The sequence below is a fragment of the Ambystoma mexicanum genome, chromosome 3p (genome assembly GCF_040938575.1).
Source record: "Ambystoma mexicanum isolate Mex_15411 chromosome 3p, UKY_AmexF1_1, whole genome shotgun sequence".
In the NCBI taxonomy this organism is placed as follows: Eukaryota; Metazoa; Chordata; class Amphibia; order Caudata; family Ambystomatidae; genus Ambystoma; species Ambystoma mexicanum.
The window spans coordinates 12720976-12737978 of record NC_090925.1 but is presented as its reverse complement, the minus strand read 5'-3'; the positions used below and the strand labels follow the sequence as shown (position 1 = coordinate 12737978).

General features: G+C 48.2%; 1 protein-coding gene across 4 annotated transcripts in view; it reads right to left on the bottom strand.

The window, feature by feature from the left end:
• The window catches only part of LOC138580073 (zinc finger protein 282-like), a 209992-nt gene that overhangs the window by 87845 nt on the left and 105144 nt on the right, over positions 1–17003 (bottom strand). For 3 of the 4 annotated variants that reach the window (XR_011304169.1, XM_069650325.1, XM_069650326.1), the window contains exons 4-6: positions 4738–4839; positions 3856–3957; positions 3081–3173 (exon numbers count right to left, since the gene is read on the bottom strand). Coding sequence is in view for 3 of the 4 variants with exons in the window: in XM_069650325.1 (XP_069506426.1) it covers positions 3081–3173; positions 3856–3957; positions 4738–4839 (297 nt within the window). In the remaining variant the exon portion in view is untranslated. The remainder of the gene's footprint in view (positions 1–3080; positions 3174–3855; positions 3958–4737; positions 4840–17003) is intronic. The other variant, XM_069650327.1, reaches the window with a different exon arrangement.

The following is a 17003-nucleotide window of genomic DNA, read 5'->3' as shown; positions in this document are numbered from 1 at the left end:
TTAGCCAACTGATGTGCATGACGGCAACGTCAAACCAACGTGTAACATGAAGCAATTTAACTAGAGACTTGGTAACTCATCTTAATTGCCATTCTTAGATGTTCACTAAGAATGAGTGCAGTCCAATTGGTGAGGACTACACAAGACTTCTCTTCTTGGTATTAGGTAATCCACTTTTTAATATAAGCCTGTACTACACAAGTGGTTAGTGTGACTGAGCAGCCAGGCTTATCTTAAGAGGGGTCATGTGAGCTGTAGCAATGAAATCCACCAATACAAGTAGCCAAGTAATGCTTACACACTTAAGGTATAAATAAATATTTATAAAATAGACAAGGTTTACATAAGCAGTCTTTAAAAAAAACTTATATACTATTAACAAAGTTAAAATTCAGTTTTTGAGATAATAGAAGTTGGTGAAAACTTTTATGCCACCACTTGTTCCAGCACACGGAGTGACTTCAGTAAAGGTCAGTATTGCACGTATTGAGTTGTGAAAGGAAGGAAAGGTTAGAATAAGATTTAGAACATACTTTCAACCGTTTGTAAAACAATGACCATCTCCTAAAGGGGGGGCAGGTAAACTTGTATTCCTCTTGCTTCAGCTTGGCAGACCCTTGTTCCTGGACCTTGGTCGTGGTGACGAAAGGGAGGATGTCTGGCAGTCTCCTGCGGCAGTAGTCGGGAGAGGGACGCCACAGCAACGGATTTCCTTAGTTTCAGTGGCACTTCAGTGTTTTGGCGCCTTTTCCTTCCGTGTCAATGAAGGACGAAAACTCTGGAATAAGCTTGGTCCTGGACTGTGGATCAAGATTTCCTGCTTCTAAAGGGTCCTCTGGATGCCCACGAAGATATGGACAGATTCGGACTTCGCAAGACGATGCACTCGTCAATGGTCACGGGACCCCAGGCATTGGGATTCTGCTGCTCTGCCTTTCATAAACCAGAGCCCTGTCAAGGGGTTTCCGGTAAGAGTCACTGGCCTCCCTTGCCGGACTCCAACTAGGCCAATTAATGGGACGTGCCAGACTCAGGTTTCCTTTTCTTCATCCGAGTACTAAAGTGGTATGCAATAGAGTGCAGGTGTGCATTGTTAAGTGCCTGAGAGTGTTTGTGGGACCTGTTAGTAGTGTACTGCAGTGTACCTCTCTCGTCATCTTCCTCCACTGTTCTATAGGGACTTCTCCCATAGGTAATCTTCATTACTCTTGGGCACTTCTTCCTCGTATCAGTAGGTGTTGGAAATGGGGACGAGGGGGCCGGAATAAGATTGACAATGTGTAACGCTCACCTGACTCCCACGGAGACGCCGACCAGGTCTCGGCTGCTGCGGCCTCTTCTAAGGTGATGCGCAGGACTCGTAACACCGACTGGGCTGGACCCCCAAACCTCGCCTGTCTGATGCATAGGAAGATCTTTCTGTAGATGGGGAAAAGGATTTTAATCACCTGTGGAGTGACGAGTCGAACCCCTCCTTTCCCCTTTTACTCTCTCTTCAAACCACCTCTGAACCTTCCCGTTAATTCTCACCTTAAGATTTGAAATGACGAGCTCTCCATCCTGCTTCTGGTGCAGGGGTGCGGTAGGATCCAGTTAGTTCACTGGTTATCGGACGGGCATTCAGGTCCAGTTGCTTCACTGGTTTTTTGGATGAATAAGGCGCTTTCGTAAATATATAACTTATCAAGTTCAAGGGTTGTTCTCCCTTCCTGTTTGGCCTTTATTTTCAATGGACTGCTTTTAGTCTTAGCGCAGGTGCTGAGCGAAGATTCCACGTAGAGAAGACAATTGCTGTGGATAATTCAGGTGAGATTATGTTGGGGTGGTTTTTCTAATGTCTGTATGTTCACCCACTAATGCGCGTGTTCTTTTTTCCCCATAGGGGCCGGGAAGCGGTACTGCCAAAAGGCGTGCCGACCCGAGATGAGGAAGGATTCTCCCCCACCAATCGCCAGGTAAGCCTTCGGGCAATCAGTCTTTTCCCAATGTCTTCTCTGGCTCACCTTTTGTTCTTCTCTTTTCCTTCCTAGGTGCTGGAATGCAGCGGAAAGTGCGGATGGTCGCAGGAGTACGGAATTCCTTGTGGACAGGTGAGTTGAGCGCAGCGCTGCTACGAGCAACGCGAGGAATCCTAAAATGATTTCTTTCCCTTTAGGATCGTCGGCGTGTTGGCTCCGGATCCCATGCAATATCAGGTAATGTCCTTTATTCACCTTCTCCTCCTCTCTTCTTCCTTTTAGGTGTTCCAGAACTGAAGCGGGCGTGGCTGGAGTCAGGATGCAGGAGCAGACACGGTGACCGTCCAGCTGCTAGGAGCAGAGCAACGCGAAGCGTGAGCTGCTGTCTGGGCATGGCTTATATAGCCTCCAAAGAAGTCCCAGGTATGTATCCTTCCCCAACCAGGTATGTATCCTTCCCTGACCACGCCCGAGTGGCAAAATAGTCCCACAGGTAAAGTAGTTCCTTTCAGGCCTCAAAGAGGTTTGGATCTGGCAGCATGGTCTGCATCAGGTAAGTCCACCAAAAGCACTCCCTTTATGAGCCTGGCGCCTATGGCGCCAGGACTGTGTCCAAAGGGCCCCTATTTGGGGTTGCTGGACCTTCCCTTGGGTACCTGATGTGTGCTTCCGGGGCTGCCGGTCATGGACTGGCTCTCCGGGAGTATGCATCATGACACAATGGCCCCCTACAGGCTGAGGGATAGTAGGGTGATTGAACATTGGGAAAGGAAGGATACAGTCTCATTCTCAGGCTTCCTCTTCCCACTCCCCAACTCAGGTGATCCTCTCTCGCTTCTCCGTTCCCAGGGTTGGGGTCCACCTGGCCACCTAAGCAAAGGATCAGAGGGGAGGCAATAGGAGGATGCCCTCGGGCTGCTCAAATGGTCCAAAAACCCACCAACCAAGAGTTAAGCAGTGCTAACCTGTAGCCTAGAAAACTGAGGTTTGCAAACGCTGGAGCTTGCACACTATTCTGTAGGTCCACAGCTCCAGAAGGACTAGACAACAAGCAGCGCAGCAGAACTAAAGTAGGAGGGCACAGGTCTACACAATGATGGTCATTTATTACCAATTCCTCACCTGTGAAGCCATCCACAACTCCACATCTCTCTGAATGCTGATGGTCCATGGTACAGTGTTCCCCCTCATCGTTATCGCTGCCTGGTGATGTAACTGCAAGTCCAGTTAAAAGGAATAGTGAAACAAAATGCTTACAAACGGAAGGAAACCTGCAACAATGTGCAGTGTGAAGCACAGGTTTACACGTGTCACAGATTCTATGCACAGCTACACAACACAAGAATCTTGGTTTGCTGGTTCACGGAAATACTTTCTGAACAAATGGCCTGACATTTCTGCTGGCAGCGCACACTGAACAGAGTCAGGAACTTTAAAAAAACAGGCAATATCAAAGCCAGCAGTTTAACATTTCGTTATGAGCACTTGCAAGACACTGCCAGCATATGGGAAGAAAAGATAGCTCAGGAGCAACACGTTTGTCTTGGAAGCAAGATAACGCAGCGCAACATCGAATCCAGATCCTGCACTTAGAAAGCACTCGCTGGTATTAAGCGCGTTATTAAAGAACAAAAAATAATATTCCTTGTTGCTCACAAGCTGTTGCTACATTAGGGCTTGGTAGTACCATCAACTGCCATGTACTATCCCTGCCAAGGTACTGACATATGGAAGATATTGCTACCCTCTGCCAGGCCTTGCCATCATACACTCACATCAGAGTCAGGCATGTGTACCATTGCATTTCATGCCTTGAAACACTCGTTTATAGGAGAGTTACAAATGCAATATCATATCAGAGTGGATAGATGCTGGTGATGTACCACTGATTACTCACCTATCAACCGACTTATGTCACATGTCTCTGTATTCTGCAGATCCACAGAGCAGGTATCCCGTTCATCGTGGTCACGTACTGGTGAGGCAACAGTTGCAGCGCCTGCAGAACCCATTATAAAATGAATAGTTTAAATATAGGTGCGCAGTCCAAGCAGTATCACCAGAAGAATGCATAGTCCAGGGCTGCCAATCATAAGCCCGCTCGCAACTGTTGCACAGGTGCCCCAGATTCTCCCCTCAAGGAACAAATTACATTCAGCGGTGGGATAAAGGGGAGCCTGGCCAGAACAGTAGTCTGGGAGTTGGTTGGAGAATATAAAGAGGGAAGATGTAAAGCAGAGGGAGAGGAGAGAAGGAGGAACATCAGGAGAGAAGTGGAGGATCATGAAGAGTGAGTGGAATGGCAGGAAAGGATGGCAGGGGAAAGCATCAAGGAGGAAAGGACGAAAGAAAAGCAACACTAGGAAGAAGGGAGTGAGAGTGCCACGAATCTGGGGAATTCCTCCCACTCCATTTGGGAGTAGGGCCCTGCTCCACTACCCAGGTGGACAAAGTCACATCTAATTCTTGAATAAACCATACATTTGTGGAGTAGTGGTGGTCCAAAACCCCTCCACCCTAGAATTAACCAGTCCTAATAAATCTGTAGCCTGGAAACATAGCTTTGAAACTGCTGGAGCATTTACGCTATTCTGTAGGACCACAGTGCCACAAGGACTAGATAACAAGCAGTGCAGCAGCACTAATGTAGGAGGGCACTGGTCCACACAAAGATTGAAACAATGGATGGGCCAGTGCATTAGGATGTATCCAATATGTCAGATTTAACAGGTGTGCAGAGCTCACATCCTTGTCACTTATTTCGTACTGAATTCCTCACCTGTGAAGCCATTGACTTCTCCACGTCTCTCCATTGCCTGAAGTTCTGTGGTACAGTGTTCCCCCTCATCGTTATCGCTGCCTGGTGATGAAACTGCTAGCCCTGGTATCAAAGGAATGGTGAAAGAAAAAGCTTACAAAAAGGAGGAAACCTGTAACAGTGCCTAAGGCGGTGAGCCTGCTATGCTTTACATCCCCCCCTACCCTTCCTAAGGGACAAGTGGCAGCTTCTATCTAAAAATCACATGTGATGAATTTCAGTCTATTTTAGGTCCGTTAAGGCTAGAACGGTTTAGCCGTGCTAGCAGATCATCATCTAAGTTTCGAGCCAAGACCGAGGGCTTTTTCATCAAACTGGCTTGGTGCCCGGATTGGTCTGAGGGTTTGGGTTCCCTGTTAAGATTTAAATGGGCCTGTTGCCTTGATCATACTGGTAGATTACCCTCATTCAGCACTTATACCAGTCGATATATCGCAAGGCGCAAAAATACATAGCTCAATAATACCAAAGTCCGACTGCCAGGTGGACATTTATGCAAATGCACCTCAAGAAATTACAGGTAATGGAAGTTAAGGGCGTGGATACATTTACCATCTGAAGAGCGTATTTGTTGCCTGTGTAAACGAGTGGGCACGATTGAAATCAACATGTACTTACTGTTAGGAAGAATTCTCATAAATGTGGCAATTCCTCCCACCTTCGAGCCCTCAAGCTCTTTTGCTAAACTTTGGGACTTTGAAACTTTTCAATTCAATGTGTTTTCTGTGCGTTTCTTTTTGGTTATGGAGTATGGAGTCTAACCAACTCCATAGGCCTCTTTTACATTGGGTCACACAGTACTTTCAGTGCAGAGACACAGGGAAGTCTTCCAGATTTCCCAAGGTTTAAATACCTTCTCTGGGATCAACTACTGTTTCCCAGAGCAGTAAAGTGAAATTGGCTTTAGTTAGGGTGTGCTGGGTCTAGCAAGTACAATGCTATCTTACAATAGAGTGCTGGAGGGGTTACTAAGTATCCCCAGTGTCTAAATGCTCACGTAACATCTTTTATGTTACCCTTTCCTCAATGGACTGGCTGGTGGCAGTGGTTTCATTTTTGAACTACCTAGGTTACGGACCTGGTAACGTTAACCGCGGGAGCCATCCTTGCTAAAATGGTGCCTGGTCTTTTTTCGCTATATCTTTGTGGAAAGGTCCTTCTATAGAGTTTCTCTACACACCAAACCAGGTTTGGTATCTTTGTTCATTCGCCTTTGGCGGGCTTCAGGAGTGAAAACTTCCTCTGGCTCCAGAGTGTCTGGGGAAAGGCAGGAAGTGAGGGAGGTGCCTGAAACTCCCAGTGCCTAGTCTCCTAGGAGACCCAAATGCACTCTGTAGTGATTGGCTGGCTGACTGTCTGGCAAGGACAGCCACCCTGCTGGGTGAGTGACAGCTAGGCTGGAATGATGGGAGAGAACTGAATAAAAGGCGAATCTTTTGGCTTGGAAGGCAGAGTAGACCACTGGACAAAGGAACCGAAGAAGAGCTTGAAGAGGACGGCTGCTGCAACTCCTGGACCGTTGGTTTGCCCGGTGAAGCCCTGCTACAGGTCTGAATCGGCAGGTTTGCATCGACAGAAGCCCCTGCAAGGATGACTTCTCCCTTTGAGTTGGTGGGACCAATTAACTCTGAAGTAAGCCACCTGGACAGCCATCTCGGAGCTGGTTGCATTTCCTCAGAGTTGCTGCAGGAAACCGTAGAGCCAAGGGAGAGGGACACCAGATTGTGTGTGTTGCTTGTAAACTGGCCTAAAGCTTTTGGATGATCCTCTGGACTCCCACGAAACAGGACCGACCAAGCCTAACCCCCCTCAGTTGAGAGCGGGACCTGAAATGTGAGGAAAGTCCACCTCGACAGCCAGAAACCGCGCTTATTGCTATTTTCTGTACCGCAAGGAGCTGAAATGCGAAACAGCCACTCAAAGTAAAGTTGCCAGTGCAGGAGTCACCCGACGTCCTTCCTCTTGTCCCTGCAACTGATGCCCAGGAACAGTGAGATCTGCATAGGAACAGAAGTCATCAGCTGCATCTTTTCTTGTTTACCAAGGTACTGTAAAACAAGTCTAAGAGAACTTACCTCTTACTGTAGAAGTGCTTGTAACTTCCACAACTCACAAGCCTAATCAGCTTGTGGCCGTACATTTGATTCTTCTTTTTGCCAAAGACTCCTTTTTAACCCTTTCCTGCCATGTTAACCGCGTTTGGCACGAATAGGTGGCCTGGCTCCAAAATGGCCATGCCACAATGCTCTTTGTCCTGTCCTTTGGCCATCAAGCCCCTTCACCTTCCCCAGGTCGAGTCGACACGGGTCAGTGCTTATTTGGTCATGCACTTTCCCATGAATCCCAATGTTTTTGCGGGATTCTGCATGCCTTGTGTGTGTGCCTCCAGGATGTAGGCTGGAATGTCTGGTTCCAATACACATCCTGGGTGCCAGAGAGTCTGGAGTGCTGTGAATGACTGGGACCACCGTGGTCCATGATTGGTCCACATAAGGAGTGTGTGTTTGTGAGCAGATCTCCCATTGGGTCCTCTGTTTTGCCGCGAAGGAAACTTTGGATAAGAGGAGGCCAAAACACCCCTGCCATGTCGATCTCCTGAGTTCTCACTGAACAAAGGATAGGATCCAAGTATCCAGCAACTACAAAGCTGAGTCGAGGAACCGCTGGCGACCGGCTGGAAGGTTTGGCACACTGAGCCCGCTGTCATCCCGTGGGACCCCTCTGCATCTGGTCGTCCTAGAAGGTCTGCGAAGACGTATCGACCCATTGGAATAGTGGGACCAACTATTCTCGGCACCTTCATCAAACCCTGCAAGTAAGCTTTCTCGGAAGTGTCCCTGGGACAACCAGTGGACTGACCAGCTTACCCAGTTGCTTTGCTCTGTCACCGCCGCCGCCCTCGAAACTTGGTATACCGAGTGTCCACAACACCCTGACACCGAATTTCGTACACTTGGCGTTCCCAGGTCTGAAGTGAGACGAGTGCGCAAGGACCGGAGTAATTGCGGTTAACGTGATGCCCTGCCGCAGCAACGTCCTTTGCAAGTCCTCTGCATTTGTGACCCTCTTGCCCCTGAAGCCTGCTGCAGTGAAACTGGGTCGATTCATCCACCCAGAGCGGGCAAATCGCCACTGTCCCATTTGGGAATCATCGCTGTATGTCAGGAACTAAAAAGTTGCCGAGACGTCCTTTTTGCCGCAAGTGAAGTGGACTGACCTGCCAATGTTTGGGTCTGCTTGCGCCAGGGACCGGTGAGTACTTCATACCCCCAATTGGTGGCCCCTAGTGCAAGGGCCCATTTTTACACACGAGTGGCCCCTGGAGGCCCGTCTCCTTTACACTGCTATTGCGAAATAGCAACTGTATCCCGAACTCTAACTGCCTCTGCCTTAAAGTGGAGGTCCTTTTTGAATAGTGGGAACTTGTCATGCATCGCCTCATCCACCTTCCCGAGCTGCTAGAGACCCCTGAAGAGACCCTATTCTGCCCATTGGAACAACTGCGTGCGTCTGCATTGCATGTACTATTGAGCACAAGGCTCCTCTCTTCTTAGGGCTTTGACTGCCTCTTAGTTAGGTGTATTGTCGATGTCAAAGGGGGCTAAAGACCATCTGCACTGCCCGTTTCCTTCCCATCTAGGTTGTCGACATATTTCGTGCATTTAACCCCTTTAGATCCCAATGGTCTTCTATATACATTGTGTTGATCGTGTTGGTTTACTTGGTTGGACTGCAATTCCTTTGCTATGGTCTATGTTACAAAGTCCTTGTAATAAATGTGTATATTTCTTTGATATAACACCTGTCTGGAGTAATTTGTAAGTGTACTTGCTTTGTGTGCTCATTGAGGTCCTTCAGTCACCCTCACCCCTCCTGAGACTTAGCCTTGACGGCCTGCCATAGCTACCCCGATTGGTCTGGCTTGTCCAGAGGTTACCCTGTTCCAAGAAACTAGGTTGGCCGTCTGAACCTCTGCCCACCAGGTCAGAGTTTAGAAATCCATCTTAACAGACTTTCCTCTTGTTTTCCGCCGTTGTGCTTCGGTTGAAAAAACATTGGTTTAAAGCACCAGCCACTGTGGCCTAAGAGCCCAAATAGGGTCATCAACAAGGCGTTCCAGCTGCCAATACTTTGCTTGGTTGCATTTGCTAGCTCTGAGGGGGGCGGAGGTGGGGGACTGCTGCTATACTGTTGCCATGCTTCCATCATAAGCTGGTGTTTTCAGAGCCCTTCCATGGATTCCAGGGGAACATCACACGGCTCTGCTGATTTACATCTACAGGTCGGTACTCTTCACCCCCAGCTTTCTTAACAGCCAATTGAGCTTCCTTTAACTCTAGGGCTGCATGTCTGACCTTCAAGGCCTCTGGCTCAGCAGGTCGAGAGTGGAGGGAAACTGCAAGGGAAGTGGAATCACCCTCCGCTCCCCCAAACACCCTTCAGTCGTCAACAGCTCATCTTGAAACGTTTCAATGGGGCTGCAAGCAACTCTTCATTGGGCAGGCCAGACCTCCCCCCGTGGCCCGGCAAACCTCATGAAGTGTTAGCCTTAAACGGTAGTAACGGTGGTATCTAACTATACATTCCTTATAAGCTGTTATCTTGTAACTATTTAAACACACATTTAGCGTTGGATTGCACTAGTTGGATTGCAGGGAGTTTTGTCAAGAACTAGCCCGACTCTCCAATTGCTACAGTGCACGAGCAGTCAAGGAAACCATTATGGAATGGATGGCTAGGAGACACTTGCATGGGCTTTCAGACCGTCCACATCATGTGTATTAAAGTATATTTATCAAATGTTGCAGACCGACATATCTACAATGAATTAACAAGTAAAATAACTAATTGGGATAAAGTACACATTCAACGAGACCAGAAAGATCATAGAAAATGACCAAAGTCGAATTGGACCTTCAGTCAGGTTCACTGGCCCCTTGGGAATACAAGTCCTTTAATGAAACGTGATCAAGATTGGGTAAAAAAAAGTGGCCTAATTTCCATATATAGGGCTCCAAGGTCTACATCTACTGTAAGGAACTCATGGTGGCAACAGTAGAGACAGGCAAGTGATCACAGTTCAAGGGTGTTTATTAAACTGTATGCAGGGGTGAGCTAAATACCTAATCTAAACCTAAATCTAAGATGGTAGCAAGCAAAGACCAAATAAGAACAGTCCTAATGGAGTCTAGTCAAATAAAAAGCCATATACAAAGAAGAAAAACAAATATTGCCAATCCAGTGTGGGATAATGTTCACCAGAAAACAAACACATGTTCTCAAAATGATCAGTCAGGATGGTGAGGCTGGGTCTCCCTTCCCTACGTTTGAAGCCCGGGACAGGGCGTGACTCTCGAGCAGAGCACACTGCCGGGCCTTGACAGCACAACGTTCACAGTTCAGTTCGACAGTATTCAAAATGCCTTCATAGGCCAAGTCTCTTTCCTGCAAAAGTCTCTTGCCTTTGAAGGTTTGCAGATTCCAAGTAACAAACTAACAAATGTTCTCTGATCTTGCATCTTGGGCAACTGTTCTTCGCCCGGATTTCACAATGACAAAAAGTTATTTGAACGATTGCTCTTCGCCCCAGGATCTCCCTCTGTCCAGCTTGGATCCTCCTTACAAAAACGGGCCTCCTCTGTCGGGTTCATTACGGTCTCTCAGATATCGCTCGTAATCTTTAGGAGCCTTAAGTCCATTCAAACAAACTACAAGGTGACACCGTCGTTGATGCACTGTTTTCGGGTGTATTATTCTTCACCTCATTTCGTGGAAGGGCAAACAAACTTATTTTGGGCAATTGCTTTTCGCCCCAGTGATCTCCCTCTGCCGGACTCAGATCTTTCTTGTACAAATGGGCCTTCCTCCGTCTGGTTCACTACGGCCCTTCTTGTATACATTACGTGTATTCCTAATACAGTTCATCTATAACTCAGTTTTATCAGAAAGTGGGGTATCCTTCCCTTTAGCTTTCTTTCGGCATCCCTCGTCCGGTTCACACTTGTCCATTATCACAGTTCACAATTGTAGTGGAAAGCGGGGTTCCATTCCCCTAGCTTTTCTCTGGCAACGGGTCAGACACTTGATTGTACAAGGGATTGGACGTGACCCTTGTAGAGCAACGCGGACGCCTCACACCACCCTTTCCGAGGGCCTTCTGGTTGCTCTAGTTTCGGAAACAGGTCCGGGTCAGAGTCTTCCGAATGAGCGCCAGTGTGGTGCTGGACCCCTCTGCACCTGGACCTCAACTGGACTTTCTTTAAAGTTCAAACGTTCAAACATACACACAAGTTCTTCCTTTTTCAAATTCTGTGTTAGGGAGAATTCTCATTTCTGTGCCAATTCCTTTCAACCATAGAGGACCCCCAGCTCTTTTGCTGGACTTAACGAATTTAATTTAAACCCTGGATAGAGAGCCTTTTTTTCACTGTATTTTGATCTGATTTGGGTTATGTGTTTTTGGAGTCTACAAACTCCCTAGGCATCTACTTTTGGTATGGTGACACACAGCACCTTCAGTGTAGTGTCAAAGAGAAATCCTTTAGATTTCTCATAAGGTTTAAATACCTTTTCCTGGGTGAACTACAGTTTAAGAATAGTCAAATGAAATTGACTTTACTTACCTTTTCTCTTTGTAGTTCCAGCACACGCCATCTTACGTGGAGTGCTGTGGGGATACTTAGAAGCCCCTTTTCCGACCTACTCATGTACACATTTTCATTTTACCCTCACTACTTTTAAATGGCTGGTAGCAGTGGTTTAGTTTTCCTACTAATTTGCTCTTCTACTGCAGACGGAATCCTCAGCTGCAGTATAGCACCCATGGGTGACCATTGTGTGAAAATGGCCCCAGTCTTCTTTTTTCACTATTTCTTATTTGCAAGGTCTTTCTTGGGTTTTACTCTGTGCGCCAAACTAGGTTTGAGACCTTCAGTATTGAAACCCGCCTCTGGCTCCAGGGAAACCTGAATGCACCCAGTGCGATTTGAGTAAGAGCTAGGCTGTGTATGAATGGGAGAAACTTGCTTAAAAGGCGAAGCTTCTTGGACTGAAGACAGAGTCGACCACTGGGAAGAACAACCAGACAATGAAACCATGAACAAAGCTTGCGGCCTCCTCCTGAACCTTTGAATTGCCTGGTGAAACCATGCTGCTGTGCTGAACCTCCTTTTTCTGATCGACAAGAGAAGCTCCGGAAAGTTCTTACCTTGGGTTAGTGGTACCAACTAACCCTGAGACTAACTTTGCTGGAAGGCCTTCCGCAACTGGCTTCTGTACTTCTTTGCTGCTGCAGGAACGGAGTGCCAGGGTTCGAGAAATCCGTAGTAGAGTGCAACGTCTATAAACTGGCCAAAAGCTCCAGGAGTCCGAGGAGCCTCCCGAAGCAGGACGACCCAAGCTTGAGTCACCTCACCAGAGGACAAGACTCAAGGAGTGAAGGAAGCCCAACCGGTCTCCAAGATCTGCAGTGGTGGGATTTACCAGTGCCACTGATCCGAGAAGAGCCATAGATGCCTCCGACCATCTAATTGCTGCCGCAGGAGTCCCCAGACGTCCTGCCTCTTGTCGCCACAACTGAGGGTCAGGAAGACAGGACCTGCATTACAGCAACCAGCCGGCTGGATCCTCTTCTTCTAACCAAGGCACTGTTCTGACTTTGGGGTACTTACCTCATTGTCTTCTCAGTTGAGACTTGCAGTAGCTGCTTTTCTAGAGTTGATCTCGGCTCTAATTTTCAAGTGTAACAAAGTGTGAACCTACAGTGATTTTCCTTCAAACTCCCTTTGTGCAAGAATTTTACTATCTAAGAAGTGCCTCAGCTCCATTGACTTGGCAGTCCTGGCTCCCTGCAGACTCTTCTAGTCCATTGACTTGGATTCTTAATGTCCCTCATAGGTGATGCATTGGTTTTAAACTAATATTTCTCGGAAAGGTTTTCATCTAGACTTCATTGGAAGATTTAAAGTGCTCACATGCTCCGAGAACCTGTTTAACCTTTTCCCTTACTTTAATCTTTCTACCAACTTCAGAATCTACCAAAGTATACAAGTGATACATAAATGCCATTACTGTCCTAGTTAGTGAAGTAACCTCAAGGTGTAGGAAGTGTGTATGAAGCATCTCTAAAGAGTATCTACTTGCTTTGTATTGATTCTAAGAAAGTATTTTGAAGTGTATTTTGATTGTGCACATTGTCCTTTTTAAAGAATGCTTATTTAAAAACTGTTTATTTTTAACTAGAAACCTTGAGTGCAAGTCTTATTTGGATACTTGTATTGGTGGATTTCATTGCTACAGCTCACATTTACCTCTCTTGAGATGTGCTCAGTTACACTACAAACTTGTCTAGTACAGACCTATACTAATTGGTGGGTTACCCAATACCAAGAGGACAAGGGCTGTGTAGTCTCCCACAGGGTTATTACATCAATTCTTGCCTAACATTCCTTGCTTTCAAAATGTTGCTACTTGCAACCTTGGGCTTGATTCAGTTCAGTTTGCTATCAGCTTCCTCCGACTCACAGGCTGTGCTGAACCCGTTGGCTTCATTGTTCTTTGGAGTCAAGGATAGTACCACAGTAGCCAGCTTGCCTCTACGTCTGCGTTATCAATGCAAGAGGCCCCTCCCCGTATAACACTGACATCTGCTGCTCTGCACACCAGCTGTAACTCACGGTTTTATGATTTCTCTGTCAGAGGCTTCGCGGGTCTGAGTTGAAAAGGGTAAGGGCAATTCCCCTTAGTAGTCCTTCCAGGTCTCACGGCCTTTCTTCTCCGTTAAAACTGACGGTTTGGAACTCCCCTCTCAAGCGGTCTAAACTGGAGCAATTTGTCAGTTCTCATAGGCCGGATGTGTTGGCGCTTCAGGAAACCCACCTATTACGAAAGGACCAGGGGCGGTTGAGATTGAAGGGTTTCTCGCAGATTTTATTCGCCTCTGGCCTTACAAAGGGGGGGGGGGAGTGGCGTTGGCATTCGGGAGGGGGATCGATTTCCGTATCGCTGACATCCTTCGGGAAAGAAATGGGAGATATATTGTGGTGAGGGGGGAGCACTGGGGAGTGCCCTATACAATAGCCTTGGTGTATGGACCTAATGTGGGCCAGGACCAGTTTCTGCGGGAGGTGCTGGGAATCGTACAAGATTTTGCAAGAGGGCAGGTGATTTTGATGGCGGACCTGAACCTGGCATGGGACAGATTTAGAGATCGTACGCGGCAGGAGGGGGGAGAAGTGGGGGGGCAGTGGCCTCGTCTGGGTTGAAGGAGAAACAGGGGGGGGGGGGGGGGGGGAGCGGGTCTGCGGGACGTATGGCGAGCGCCGAGAGGAGGATGGGTTCACTTTCATCTCTGATGTTCATAGAACTCACTCAATCTAGAATCGATTATATTTGGGTGTCTGCAAGTCTGGTTGGGGGGGTGGGGGGACTCAATAGATGTCGGCCCGGTGGGGATTGCAGACCATAAGGTGGTCCAGATGCAGCTTCGGTTGGGAGGACGCAGAACCAGGGTATGGAACTGGAAATTTCCAGAGGCTCTGTTGAGGGACCGGGCGATGCGTGAGGAGATCTAAAGTAAGATTCGGGGCTACTTCGAGCAGAACAATAGCGTAGACACGAGTCTCGAGACCAGATGTGACGCTTTTAAAGTTACTCTAAGGGGCGAGCTCATCGCCTTGCAGGCGGAAAGAAATAGGCAGCTAAGGGAACTTGAGGCGCAGTTGGAAAGAGAGGTAGAGGCTGCCAGAGTACTGTTGGGTAACAACCCCTCTAGAAAAATATATAAGGAATACAGGACAGCTGAGGGTCGTAAGAACTAAAAAGGCGGAGGCCGCTATGCTTAGGGTCAGACAAAAGTTCTACGCAAAAGCAAAAAAGGCAGACTCGCTCCTGGCGCGCCTATTGAGAGGGGATCGGGAGCATAAGGTTATAGTAGCTATGAGGAGTAAGGAAGGGGTCAGACTCACTGGGACTGAAGAGATAAAGGGGAGATTGGCGGAGTTTTATGAATAACTATACTCCACACAATGCCCTTTGCCAGGCCCTCGAAGGGAGTTTCTGGGAGCCCTTCCCCTCCCGCGACTGTCCAGAGACAAGGAGTTGGAACTTGGGCAAGCAATCTCGGAGGATGAAGTGAGGGCGACCATAGCGGCTCTCCCCCGTGGCAAGGCCCCGGGTCCGGACGGCTACCCAGCGTCGTTTTATAAACTCTTCTCTCCCCTATTGGTTCCTCAACTAACACAATTATTCAACTCCTTCAGGATCCGAGGCAGTATCACCCCCTCAATGGAGGAGGCTAAAACAACACTTATACACAAGGCAGGCAAAGACCTTGAGGAGTGTACGTCTTATCGTCCCATTGCTCTTATAGGAAGCAAAAATGTACACTAAAATACTGGCAAATAGGTTAGAGAAGTTTTTACGCGCATTGATCCATCAAGATCAGTCTGGGTTTGTGGTAGGGAGACAGATGGCCGACAACATCAGGCGGGTGGCCCATATAGTAGAGAAGACACAGAAAACGACCACTCCCGCGATACTCTTAGCACTCGACGCTGAAAAAGCGGTTGAACGGGTGGAGTGGTCGTTTTTATTTTAGGTTATGGATAGGATGGGTCTGGGGACGGAATTTATCAGCATGGTTGAGGCAAATTATAAGAACCCTCGGTTGAGAATCTTGGTTAATGGGGAAACTTCGAACCCGATCAGACTGCAGCGAGGTACGAAACAGAGTTGTCCCCCCTGCTCTATGCGATTTATTTGGAGCCTCTCCTAGTGGCTATAAGGGAGTCGGATGGGGTCAGGGGCGTACCATTTGGGGGGAACCAACAAAGTGGCAGCATTCACTGTGATATGCTGCTCATGTTGACGCAGCCGAAAGAATCCATTAAGGAGTGCATGGCGGTGCTGACCAAATTCAGGGGAGTATCGGGTTTGAAGATAAACTGGCAAAAGTCGGAGTTGATGAATCTATCTCTGGAGGAGAGGGAGGCTAGGGAGCTGAAGGTGCTCTCTCCGATTGGAGCCCAGGCGGGATACGATACCTGGGAATTCGGATTACCCCCTCCCTGAATGGTGGATCGGGCAAACTATTCCCCTCTGCTGAAGGAGGTAAAGAGGGATCTGAGACGGTGGGGGCCCTCGGGATCTCCTGGCTTGGAAGGAGGGAGGCGATTAAAATGGTGATCTTACCTCGTATACTCTACCTTTTCCAGGCGATCCCGTTATCTGTCCCGGCAAGCTTTTTTAAAGAACTCGACTTGGCGGTTAAAGGATTTATTTGGGGAGGCAAACGGCCACGTTTATCATGGCGACTTTTGAAGGCTTCTAGGGGACGGGGAGGCCTTGGGTTGCCCGACTTTAGGCGATACCACGAAGCGGCGCTCCTCCGGGTGCTTAGGGAGTGGTTAGCAGACGACTGTAAAACACTGGGTGTGGATGGACAGGGCAGTCGCCCAACACCATCTGGGTGAAATATTGTGGCTCCTGCTAAGGCTACGAACGGCCCATGTCTACCTGAGTGACATCACAAAGGGGATGGTGTCGACCTGGGACAGGGTAGTGGAGAAACTAAAGATATCATCGTTCCCTTCCCCTTTCACGCCCATCTTCAACAATGGGGACTTTACACCGGGGCTAGAGAAAGGGGTATTTAGAGCTTGGGAGAGCGGTGGATGTAGAACGCTGAGGGACATGTTCAGGAATGGTAAGAGCAAAACCTTCGAAGAATGTAAGCAGGAATTCGGGGAGGGGAGGTGGAGAGGCATAGATATTTCCAAATTCGGCACTGGGTGCTGTCGGTGGAGGTGAGGGTGGGCTGCCACGCGGGTCCTGACACAGTTTGAACGATTCCTTCTGTTCCATGATGGCGCTCAGGGTCTGATATTGGACCTATATAAACTCCTTGAGCGCGCAAGCTCGATAATTGTATGGCCATACATGAGACCGTGGGAGCAAAGGTTGGGGGTGGAGAGGGAAAGATGATTAGAGGGAAAGATGATTAGAGGGAAAGATGATTGGAGGGAAAGAGGATTGGGAAAGATTGTGGAAGGCAATCCCCAAAGTGGCCAAGGCAACCCAGCTACAAGAAGCTTGGTATAAGTAGATCTTCGGTTGGCATTACAGCCTGGCCTAGCTACATGCGATATACCCAGCTATCTCAGGGGACTGTTGGAGGGGCTGTGGTCGACGAGGCTCGGCCCCTCATATGGTGGGAATGCCGGCGAATC